The sequence below is a fragment of the Lissotriton helveticus genome, chromosome 2_1 (assembly GCF_964261635.1).
Source record: "Lissotriton helveticus chromosome 2_1, aLisHel1.1, whole genome shotgun sequence".
NCBI lineage: Eukaryota > Metazoa > Chordata > Amphibia > Caudata > Salamandridae > Lissotriton > Lissotriton helveticus.
Genome location: NC_136059.1, coordinates 449,614,246 through 449,626,875, shown reverse-complemented (window position 1 = coordinate 449,626,875; position 12,630 = coordinate 449,614,246). Strand labels below are relative to the sequence as shown.

The following is a 12,630-nucleotide window of genomic DNA, read 5'->3' as shown; positions in this document are numbered from 1 at the left end:
CTGGCCATAGTATTTGGGGGCAATGAGGTACTCGCTGGGCAGGCGCTGTAGGCGCTAGATCACTTCTCACGTAGCTGACTGGAACGCCAGTCAGACACAACGCCAGCAACCCTTTGCTGCTCTACTGCCTGCGCTACCAGCCACCTCAGGGGTCAACAGGGCAGGTGTCAATCTGGTGTCAAGTCTGGAATCTCTTAATCCTTCATTCAATCTAAAATGGCCGCCAGGGACTGGGCCTTATATAGCCAGTGCCCTGGGGTACTGGCACGAGCCAGAAGGTTCTAGAACCTTCTCTGGCTGTGACAATGACAAGGCACTCTTGAGGGGTATTTAGGACACTCACAGCCACCGTACTGGGGTTCTAGAGCAGCCATTTTGTGTACCTGAGGAAAATAAAGGAATTCCTGTCAGAAATGCGCGCCAAACAAAGGGCGCCAAAACCTCAAGAGGCCAGGGTTCATGAAGGCTTCAATGGGAGTCACTTCACATGAGAAAGAAAGGGTGTCCACCATTTTAGGTTCATTTATACAGGTTGACAACCCCAGTTTGTAATGCCACAGGTTTGGGCCAGGCGCCTTGTAAATAGGTGCCACAAACCTTGTGAGCAACTGGGCGTTAAGGAACATCTAACCCCATGAAACAACACATAAAAAGTCCTGGTAGACAAATAAAAAGCGACAAATTTTGGGAGGTACAGGGGAACAAAAGAAATCATAGTGGTGAGGGGACTCTCAGAAGCAGACGGGTCTAACACCCATGTTAACACAATAACATGGGCCTCTATGTGAATTAACAAGGGCGTATTAAGCCCATTATCGCCGTTTTATGGGCAGTTTCCTGCCGATAAAACTGCGATAATTTTAACACCGGTCCTTGATAATAGGCCCCACGTCCATTAGACAATCAATATAAAATCGATCAGTTTTTCCCCCTGTGCAAACTATATGAAATTTGACCAAAATCTGTTATTGGCAGAAGCCTGTGAACCGGATTTGTTATTCATTTGTCATTACATTTTGTGGTCACTCTGCCTTTCTTTTCATATCTTATTGAAGTGTCAATATTTTTATAGCTGCATGGTGCCCTTTCCAGCGACTTAGCACATCATTTTTTTTTTTTAAATTAACGGTTGCATTGACACTTACAGACACGCCTGATGATTAATGTCTTGCCTGTGACCCAGCCCTCTTCTGTTTTCGGGAGGCTGACTTTCATGTCGACCTGTGACCTTTTAGTTTGGTTTATATTTTTTGTTCTCACAGTTACAAGGTGTGGTATCTCTCACAAGCCTTTTTCCACCACACTTTTCTCACCTTCTTGCCCTAACTAATCTCTGTGTCAAGATGTTCTCTGTACTGACAACTGTTCTCATAATGTATGTCAAATAAAACTCTGGCTATATTTTTCTTTTAATTTCGTTGGAGATGGCTTTATCCGATTTGATAATGAGTGATAGCAAAATGAGTGATGGCAAAAATGTGACATAAGTGAATTTTTTGGATTCTAATTACATGGTGTAAATAAAATGCTAATCATGTTTTACAGCGACTTCAAAAATGCCCTTTACAGCCTGTGCTACTGAATGGTCAAAACCTGTTACATACACAGGCCGACGTACCTCCCACCTCAACTGTGCTCAAGGGCGAAGCCACTTCAGACACCAACGAATGAGCAAGCAGGTAGTGAAATGCATTTATTTTTTAATGAAAGGGAGCGGTAACAAAGTAACGCTTAACATAAAGACACACGGACATATTAGCAAGAATCTCATTAAAATTATCGCCGTTTTAGCGGCAGGAAACTGCCGCTAAAACGGCGATAATGGGCTTGCTAATATGCGTTATAGAATTCCAATAGACGCCCAGGGGGCATATTATCAACAACTAGCGATATTTATCGCTAAAGAAGCTTAGCGAAATGTTTTCTATCGCCAAGCATCGCCGGATTTTATCGCAGAGATAACGTGCTATTAGCAACGTTTATCTCCAATGCGATAAAATAACCAGCGATAGCGGCGAAATGCGTGAATATGAATATCGCTGGAAAACCAGCGATATTCACGCATCATCGCCAATAGGGTCTTAACCTGAATATCCACCTCCCATTAGATATACAGGCTAAGAACTGGTCTGAGCAGGCGTTTTCAGCGATATTCGCGCTTAGCGCAAACTTTTTTATCGCTACACCTGCCTTGCTAATAGGCGATAGCAACGTTAGTGACTGCTTTCAGTCTCTAACTGGTTGGGTACGCCCACTTTGCAAGTCATTAGCGATAAATATCGCTGACATGCAAAGCGGGTCCCAAACCGCTCGCTATCACCTAAAAGCTGTCGCTAACTGATGTTAGCGACAGCTTGCTAATAGGGCGATGGAATTATCTCCGCTTTGCGGCCGCAAAAGCGGCGATAATGTCATTTCGCTTGCCTTGATAAGCAACTCTATTCCCAGCTTAGCAAGTACCCACCCTAGGGGCATATTATCAATAAACAGCGTAACATTATCGCCGCTTTAGCAACAGAAAACTGCAGCTAAAGCGGCGATAATGGGCTTGATAAAACGCCCTTGTGAATTCCCATAGAAGCCCATGATCTGGTGTGAACATGGGCTTCTATAGTAATTCTCTACGGCGTATTATCAAGCCCATTATCGCAGAAAACTGCCGCTAAAGCGGCGATAATATTAACGCTGTGCTTGATAATATGACCCCTAGAGAATTCACCAACCCCACCCTCACAATACACACCATATATACTGACCAACACTCCCCAAATGTCCCACGGAAAAACTAAACCTTCTGGATCAGTTTCAGACCTATGTCTGAGAGGAGATCCAGAAAACCATGCAATCAATGAAACCTACCACACATTTTGAAGATGCCATTCCCTCACACCTACTGAAGAGATCCAGCAATCCGTTACTCCCTTATGGACCAAAATTGTGAACACATCTCTCCAACAAGGATCCCTCCCAAATTGCCTAGAGATGGGCCAAGTACCCCCCACTAAAAAAAACGGGCTCTAATTGGAAAGACTTAAACAACTTTTGCTTGGTATCCAGTCTGCCTCTCCTCGCAAAATGGATAGAAAACTGCTTCCATGATCAACTACATGAACACAGTAAGGGCCAGATGTACGACGTTTTTTAGCTTGCGCAAACGGGCCCATGTACAAACAGTATTTTGCGAATCGCAAATAAATTGTGAGTCACAAAATACTGTTTTGCGACTCGGTATTTGGAAGGGGCGAACCGTTAAATCTTTTTAAAAAATGCATCCCGTTTTCCTTTGAGGAAAATGGGCTGCTTTAAATAACAAAAGCTGCTTTATTTAAAAACAGTCCCAGACATGATGGTCTGCTGAGCCCAGCAGGCCACCATCTCTGGGAGGGCCAGCCGTTCCAAATGGGATCGCAAAATGCGAGTGGCTCAATAATATTCATGAGCCTTGCATTTTGCGACCCTATTGGGAATCGCAAACAGTGTCCAAGAGACTGTTGTACATGCCAAATAGCGAGTCGCAAATTGCGAGTCGCAAAAGTGACGCAATTTGCGAGCCGCTATTTGACAGGTCATACATTTGGCCACATAACCTTTGACCTATTAGGCAATGACCAATCTGGGCTTAGACTGGGAAACAAAAGTGAGGTTACCATGCTGAACATTCCAGATAACATACAGATTTCACTAGACCAGAATGAATCCTGGCTCCTGATACTCATGGATTTATCTTCTGCGTTCGACATGGTTAGCCATGACCACCTCAGAAGAACTCTTGAAATCAGAATGGGTCTATCAGGAGCCGTCCTTAACTGGTTCACCTCCTTCTTGCAGAACAGACTACAAAGACTCAAAATCAACAACACCCTATCTGATGTAACAGACATTGACAGGGGTTTCCACAAGGGCATGTAATCTCACCCACACTCTTCATATTTTACATGGAACCACTCTCTGAAATCCAGATACAATCAAAAATATCGTACCACATGTATGCAGATGATAATCATCTATATATCAAACTATCCTCATAAGAGGATTTCCAGAGACTAGAAGACACCCTGTGGAAAACACAAGTCTGGCTGGCACACAGCCATTTAACTGTGGAAAACACAAGTCTAGCTGGCACACAGCCATTTAACTGTGGAAAACACAAGTCTGGCTGGCACACAACCATTTACAATTTAATCTGCAAAAACAGAATTCCTTCACTTCTCTCAACATCTCAGACCCCAACTACCTCAAATATAGTCTAAAAATATCAACTCTCTAAACTCTACTCCAACTATCTGTTAATCCTTAAAAACACTAGGCATCACACTAGATTCAAAGCTAAACATGCAAGCTCACGTCTAAGCTGCATCCAGGAGCGCCAACCTACTTCTGCACATTCTAAGAAAACGCAAACCCTTCCTACCGCTTGTAGACTTAAATACTGTGGTTCAGTCTCTAGTCCGCTCTCGACTAGACAATGTAATGCTACACTCATAGGTCTTCTGAAAGCCATCTTTGCACCAATGAAAGTGACAATAAATGCAGCAGCAAAACTGTTAACAGGCATACGTTGTTTCCCCCACTACTCAGAGCCCTCAACTGGCTCCCAGTTGATGATAGGATTCCACTGAAAATTGCATACATAACACACAAGCTCTACACAATTCTGGTCCAAAATATTTGGCGAATAGAATCAAGCTTTCCAGCGTCCACTCTCTTCTTGTTATTTCCTGTGGATTCCCATCATTTCCAAGTTCTTCCAGGACAGCCAGGGTATCAAGATCCCGTATTGTGAGGATATCCATATCTTCCATTGCTGATTGTTCTGCATCTGTCACCTCTGATTCTGAAGTGTCTCATTGCTCTACCACTGTCCGATTCTAGTACTTCTCAAATCCCACCTTGGGGGCATTGTATCTCCTGGCAAAGATCAGGATCCTTCCTTGTTCGTAATCCCTGGCATCTCTCTCTAACTTCTGTTGTTTTCTTTGCTGTATCTTTTTTTTCATATGTTCCCAATAGTTTCTTGATTATTTCTTTCTTCTCCTCTTCTTTCCCTCTGTCTCCTTTGTTTAGTCTGCTCTTTTCCAAAACTTCAATCTCTTTCAAGGTTTTTTCGCAATCACTCCAAGCGAATTTTACCAATATTTTGAGCATTCATTTTGATGAGTCTGCTGTATATTCCGCCCACTCATCAAGCAATTTCGGATCAGGATTTTCATATGCTTGGACCGGGTAGATCCTAAGGTCCCTGGGTACTCTGTTGACTTCAAGATAGCTGTAAGGAGGTGACTTCCCACCACTTCCTTATATCCCTCTCATAGAGCCTCTCAAATTGTTGGTACTTGCTCCTTAGATGGGGCTGTGTCAGGTTGGAGGTATAACTTTCTCCCTGAGTGTGTCCCCATTGGTGCAGTCTGGATATACCAGTGGCAGCTTGGCAGCTCCCTGCTTCACTAAACATTTACTTTTCCTTTCCGGGTCACCTAAGTGTGCTCCTCTATCTTGTTATGCCATGAATGTAATAGTCACAGTACTGTTACAAATATGTTGTTCCTGTACCCCTCAGAGTCTTATTTTGGCTAATTCGATCTTGCGAAAAGTCAGCCTAATTTGGAGGAAAACAGTCCCGGTCACGGCGTTGCGGGGTCGTGTCACAATCTCCTCTTCTCTGCTGCTGAGACGATTAGAGTTGCGTTATATAATTGGCATGAAGATGAAATCACCAGAAGGTCTCAATAGTAGGGAGGAACTAGCAGTACATCTGTAAAGGGAGGAGGTGTCATCTAAATCAAGAATAGGAATATGAGAAGGGGTATAGTAATAGGAGGATTCTGGCACATTCTGGTAATAAAACAGGGATACGAATAGAAGGAAGCAACAGCATGTAATCCCAGTGAAACATAAACGATTAGGGAGGATGACATACACTAGAGGTCAGATTGAGTAACGCCCATTCAGGGCACAATTGTGTGTGTGGGTTATTCAACCTACAAGGGGCGGACACTATTGCCATAGAGTCTGACGGAAAATTATATATATATATACATATATTGAATTTATTGATGGCGGTGTAGACATTGATGTCTGAAATTGAGATCAAGCTGATACTCAGCTACTAGTTCCAAACTGGGGAACTGCTTAAGTAAATATAAGTGACTTTGACCTGCCCACACGAAAAATGCATGCTGAATACATAAATGCACAATATATGCCGAATAATTGGTAGCCTTGCACGTTAAAAGATTACACTAGGCAATGTATTTGTAAACTTAGTCCTTGTATGATGTAAATGACATAAAAAACATTGACAGTGAGGCGGCCGCTGACACACGCGTTTATTTGAAGTGTGTGAATAAATCCAGATTGAGGATTTAACCTCGATCACGAGTGCTGGTCTTTCCCTATAGGAGTAGGAGCTGGATGTGATGCACGAGACTGGCCTAGCCTGACATAGCACCCGTTGTTGAGTGCGAAAGCAGGCAGCAGACAGCAATGGAGCAGAGCACAGCTACCCCAAATGGGGTGTCCCGACACTAGTACGGGCAGAACTAGAGATAGTGGACAGTATACATTTAGTCATTGCGACTAAAGAGCCAGGTTTTCAAGGCCTTTCTAAATTCCTGTTTGAACTGCAATGCGTGCAATTGAGGAGGAACATTATTCCAGCATTTAGAGGTTTGCACCTCGAAAGTCCTTCCCCCCATTCTGCCCTTTGTGAACCGGGTGGTGGTAAGTTAATGTTTGTAGTTAGACCTAAGAGATCTGATCTGCTGGTAAAGACGAAGTCTCTTCTTCAGGTGGTAGGGCCCCCTACCTTGAAGTGCCGGAAAAGCAAAGGTAAGGCCCTTAAATTCGATGCGTTTGGCCACAGGTAGCCAATGCAGCTGTCTAAGGTAAGGAGAGATATGTTTGCGAAGAGGAACATTGCAGACCAGTCTGGATGCTGAATTCTGCACTATATGGAGCCTATATGGAGCCTCCGGATCAGTCGAATGGGCAGACCATTAGCATAATCAAGATGGGAAGTGATTAGAGCTTGAACAACAGTTGTGCATGCTGATTCAGGCAAAAAAGTCAATACATTTTCTGATGATTTTTATCTTGCCAAAGCAGGCCGTGGATACCTGTTGGACATGGGTAGCAAGGGACAGATCTTTGTCCCACCTGACTCCAAGATTCTTGACTGAATCCTTAGGTGTAGGGGGGATCCTAAATCAGCTGGCGACCTAATGCTGAAGAGGGTACCCCGCTTGATTAAAAAACAGGACCTCCATCTTGTCAGCAGTAAGTTTTAGGAAATTAGGGCCCGATGTAGGTAATCCCAGATTACCGATTCTTAAATACCGAATCATACCGATTCGGTATTTAAGAACTGGCAATCGGGATGTAGGTAATTTTACCGAATTAATTACCGAATCGGTATGATTCGGTAATTAATGAATCGGTATTTACCGATTCTGTAATTGCCATTGATTCCTATGGGCCCTGAGGCCCGTAGGAATCAATGTCAATTACTGAATCGGTAAATACCGATTCGGTAAAATTACCGAATTTACAAGGGGGACAGGGTGTCACTTTGACACCCTGTTGCACCCCTGTTTCTGGCTTGTGTGCAATATGACACACATACATGCCCTTAGGGCATGTATGTGTGTCACATGGCACAGGTGTACATGCACAGATGTGCATGTACACAGAAATACGTAATTTACCACCCAATAGTTTTGGGTGGTAAATAACGAATTCTAAAGGCCCTGTAGCACTTTTTAAAGTGCTACCTACATAACAAAATACAGATTCGGTAATCTTACCGATCGGTAATTTTACCGATTCTGTAAAATTACCGATTCGGTAAATTTACCGAATCTGTATGTTTTTGCTACCCCTACATAACAATGTCCAAATACCGGTCGGAAACGGCCGAAAATCGGTATTTTCGGCCGTTTCCGACCGGTATTTGGACACCTACATCTGGCCCTTAGTGCTCATCCAGGCAGAGATGCTTTTTAGGCACACTTTCAGAGAGTCAAAAGAGGATGCCGACACTCCACTGAAAGTAAACATTTGTTGAGTGTCATCAGCGTAAGATATCACCTTGATCCCAGTGTCAGCAATGAACTCCACGAGTGGAGTCAGATAGATGTTGAAAAGTAATGAGCTCAAGGTCAATCCCTGTGGGACCCACCCACTTTAATGATTTTGCGGGGGAGGTTTAAGGATGGATCAAGACCTGTTGTTCTCAGCCATGTAGGGAAGACGCGATCCAGTCAAGCACTGTCCCCTGGATGCCAATCCGCTTGAGGCGGTCCATTAAGATGGAATGGGACACCGTATCAAACGCTGCTGACAGCCACAGGTCGAGTAGCACCAGCATGACCGCAGAGCCATCATCCACCGCCCATCAAATGGCATCTGCCATCTCAGTCGGCACTGTTTCTGTACTGAAGCCAGGGCGGAAGCCAGACTGGGATTCATGCAGTACGCCTTTCGATTCAATGAAAGCTGCCAGCTGCTGGTGAGCTAACTTCTCTAGTATTTCAACAAGGGCAGGCAACAGGGAAATGGCCCTCAATTACCAGTGACTGCAGGGTCAGCATTGATATTCTTTAGAATAGGAAGGAGAAACACATGTTTCCAGGCCGAGGGAAAAATCCCGTCTATGCGAGGAATTCCAGATGGCGTTGAGGGGGTGGCTGAGCAGCTCAGCCAAGGCACAACATTGTTTCACTGGCCAGGATTGCCAGGTGACCCGGATTTACTATTCTGGAGTTCCCCCAAGGAAGCTTCTAACGAGATAGTTGCAAATTCCGAGAACACTAACTGAGAGTCACAAGTGCTACTAAAAGTGTCCTCTCCAGGGTGAGGGTGTGCTACAGGGAAAAATGCGTAAATCTGGAATATTTTCTCCTCGAAGGAATCTCACATCTTATTACAAAACCCCTGTGAAGGGGTGATGGAGTGCGTAAGTGCTGTCGGGTTAGTGAAGGACTTCACCACCATAAAAATCTCTCTGGAAGAGTCCTTAGCGCTGGCAATGCAATCAGTAAAAAAATCTCTTTTTGCTCCAATGAGAATTTTACGATGCTCTTTAAGTGCTGCTCGATAACTAGTTTTGTACTCCTGAGAGTACAGTAATCTCCATTTGTTTTCCAGTCTTTTACATTCACTTTTTGGCTCTGATATTCGCTGAGAACCAAGGAGTGGAAGGGGAGGTTCTTGCGGAGGTAACATGCCTCCGGGGCGCAATTATATTGAGTGTGTCACTGACCCAAGCATTAAGGTTTATAATGTTTTTATCGAGATTATTAGATCCTTCTTACTCTGTTGGCCTTTTTGTCTCATGTATGTTTTGCTTCCGCCCACCACAGTATATATCATGAGGCAGTGAACCAGCCTACTTCATATTTGGCTGTCTTATACTGTGAGTAATCACATGTGCGCCACCACCAAACAAGCATTGAAAATGCAATAGGTCTCGCAATAGAAGAGTTTGACATTTTTCGTTTTGCATATAGATGAGTGGCGTTGCGTGGATGAGTGGCGTTGCGTGGGTGAGTGGCGTTGCGTGGGTGAGTGGCGTTGCGTGGGTGAGTGGCGTTGCGTGGGTGAGTGGCGTTGCGTGGGTGAGTGGCGTTGCGTGGGTGAGCGGCGTTGCGTGGCTGAGCGGCGTTGCGTGGCTGAGCGGCGTTGCGTGGCTGAGCGGCGTTGCGTGGCTGAGCGGCGTTGCGTGGCTGAGCGGCGTTGCGTGGCTGAGCGGCGTTGCGTGGCTGAGCGGCGTTGCGTGGCTGAGCGGCGTTGCGTGGCTGAGCGGCGTTGCGTGGGTGAGCGGCGTTGCGTGGGTGAGTGGCGTTGCGTGGGTGAGTGGCGTTGCGTGGGTGAGTGGCGTTGCGTGTGTGTGTGGCGTTGCGTGTGTGTGTGGCGTTGCGTGTGTGTGTGGCGTTGCGTGTGTGTGGCGTTGCGTGGGTGAGTGGCGTTGCGTGGGTGAGTGGCGTTGCGTGGGTGAGTGGCGTTGCGTGGGTGAGTGGCGTTGCGTGGGTGAGTGGCGTTGCGTGGGTGAGTGGCGTTGCGTGGGTGAGTGGCGTTGCGTGTGTGAGTGGCGTTGCGTGTGTGAGTGGCGTTGCGTGTGTGAGTGGCGTTGCGTGTGTGAGTGGCGTTGCGTGTGTGAGTGGCGTTGCGTGTGTGTGTGGCGTTGCGTGTGTGTGTGGCGTTGCGTGTGTGTGTGGCGTTGCGTGGGTGAGTGGCGTTGCGTGGGTGAGTGGCGTTGCGTGGGTGAGTGGCGTTGCGTGGGTGAGTGGCGTTGCGTGGGTGAGTGGCGTTGCGTGGGTGAGTGGCGTTGCGTGGGTGAGTGGCGTTGCGTGGGTGAGTGGCGTTGCGTGGGTGAGTGGCGTTGCGTGGTTGAGTGGCGTTGCGTGTGTGAGTGGCGTTGCATGTGTGAGTGGCGTTGCATGTGTGAGTGGCGTTGCATGTGTGAGTGGCGTTGCATGTGTGAGTGGCGTTGCATGTGTGTGTGGCGTTGCGTGTGTGTGTGGCGTTGCGTGTGTGTGTGGCGTTGCATGTGTGTGTGGCGTTGCGTGTGTGAGTGGCGTTGCGTGTGTGAGTGGCGTTGCGTGTGTGAGTGGCGTTGCGTGGCTGAGTGGCGTTGCGTGGCTGAGTGGCGTTGCGTGGGTGAGTGGCGTTGCGTGGGTGAGTGGCGTTGCGTGGTTGAGTGGCGTTGCGTGGTTGAGTGGCGTTGCGTGGTTGAGTGGCGTTGCATGTGTGAGTGGCGTTGCATGTGTGAGTGGCGTTGCATGTGTGAGTGGCGTTGCATGTGTGTGTGGCGTTGCATGTGTGTGTGGCGTTGCATGTGTGTGTGGCGTTGCGTGTGTGTGTGTGGCGTTGCGTGTGTGAGTGGCGTTGCGTGTGTGAGTGGCGTTGCGTGTGTGAGTGGCGTTGCGAGAGGGAGTGGCGTTGCGTGTGTGAGTGGTGTTGCGTGGGTGAGTGGCGTTGCGTGGGTGAGTGGCGTTGCGTGGGTGAGTGGCGTTGCGTGGGTGAGTGGCGTTGCATGGGTGAGTGGCGTTGCATGGGTGAGTGGCGTTGCGTGGGTGAGTGAATGGTTAGCTGTTGCTTATGCGACGTATAGCACTTAATACTAAAGTAGGCAGACCTTCTTAGCCTTTGTGAGAATAATAGCAAAATAAAAATAAAAACCAGATCAAGTCAAGGACGCAAACGGCACCATGCTATTGTTTATTTACTCAGATGATTTGCATAAAAATGTAACTTGTGAGCACGTTTCTCTAACTCTCCAATAATCCCATTACAACACTTTGTACAAATGAGATTGGGACTCATCCTTCCGAAGTCGAGAAAAATGTGCAACGCTGTGTTGAAGTTAATTTTTTTAATTAACAAAATGCAAATAATGTGGAGAGATTTCAAGTGATTCAGGAATGGGCGCCCTTGTAAAGAGAAAGTACGGCCGGCCTGGGCAGTGATAGGGGAGGAGGGAGGAGAAATGCGAGTCACGGCAGCAGCAGCCTTTGATGTGCCTGCCGGCCGGCCGTGAATAATTAGGGGGTGAGAAATGCGCTCGGAGGGCTGCCTTTGATGTGGTAATGCGAGGCAGGCAGGCAGGCGGCTGGTGGCATTGTGCACGCGCTTTTTAGGGCTTGCGCAAGCGCAATGACCTAAAAAGCACATGCACTTGAAGGAATCGCCAGTGGAATCGCCAGTGGATAAACACTGGATAAGCCCCTATAGAGCTTCGCCAGCTATGCGCTGAAGCGCATCAGCAGGCGAGCCCTAAAAAGGACTTGGTGTGCCTTGTCTGCTGGGCCCTGCTTTATTTTTATAGTTGTTATGTTTGCCAATTTTTTGCATGGCCCATATGTTTGTAAAATACAATTAAAAAAAATATGTGTTTGCCAATGCCAGCCCTATTAATGCTGTCAATGTTTGAGTGAAGCAGGGACCTCCAACCTTTTCACTGTTAAGATCTACTTACATTCTATGAAAATCATCCCGAGCTACTTATAATATTAGTGTTGTACACATCAGAGAAGATTACATTAGTTACCACCCTATGCAAGGTTACCAGTCGTGACCTCAGTACAGGATTGCCACTGTAGTGTAAAAAAGACTGAGGCAATTCAGAATGCCTCTATAAGGGAAATACATAACAGCCACAGATACAATGCCCGAGGTCATAACATTAGTAATAAGTCTCTCATTTTATCTCTCATATTTAAATTCAGATTTCAGATTTAAAACGATTTTGAAAAGTATAGGTTCTAAACCCTACAGCCACTTTAGGAATTTTTGATTGAGAATTCAGTGGGGCAGATTCACAGAACTAACGTAAGACAACATCCTAAACTTACTACTTTTGGTATTCACAGAAGGCATTTAGTAGTAGTAACGTTAGGATTTTGTCTTAAGTTTAACTTAAGTTTGACTTAAGACAAACTTAAGACAGACTTAAGACAGACTTAAGACAAACTTAAGACAGACGTAAGACAGACTTAAGACAGACTTAAGAAAAATCCTAACTTAAGTCTGTCTTAAGTCTACTATTACTAAATGCCTTCTGTGAATACCAAAAGTAGTAGGTTTAGGATTTTATCTTAAGCTAGTTCTGTGAATCGGGCCCATTGTCCTGCA

At 46.0% G+C, this 12,630-nt stretch overlaps 1 protein-coding gene across 1 annotated transcript in view; it reads left to right on the top strand.

Annotated features, from left to right (window-relative positions):
• Positions 1–12,630, top strand: part of CDC20B (cell division cycle 20B) — a 363,106-nt gene that overhangs the window by 146,327 nt on the left and 204,149 nt on the right. Inside the window, exon 4 of the mRNA XM_078675082.1 lies at positions 1,546–1,679. Within this exon, the coding sequence (XP_078531208.1) occupies positions 1,546–1,679 (134 nt within the window). The remainder of the gene's footprint in view (positions 1–1,545; positions 1,680–12,630) is intronic.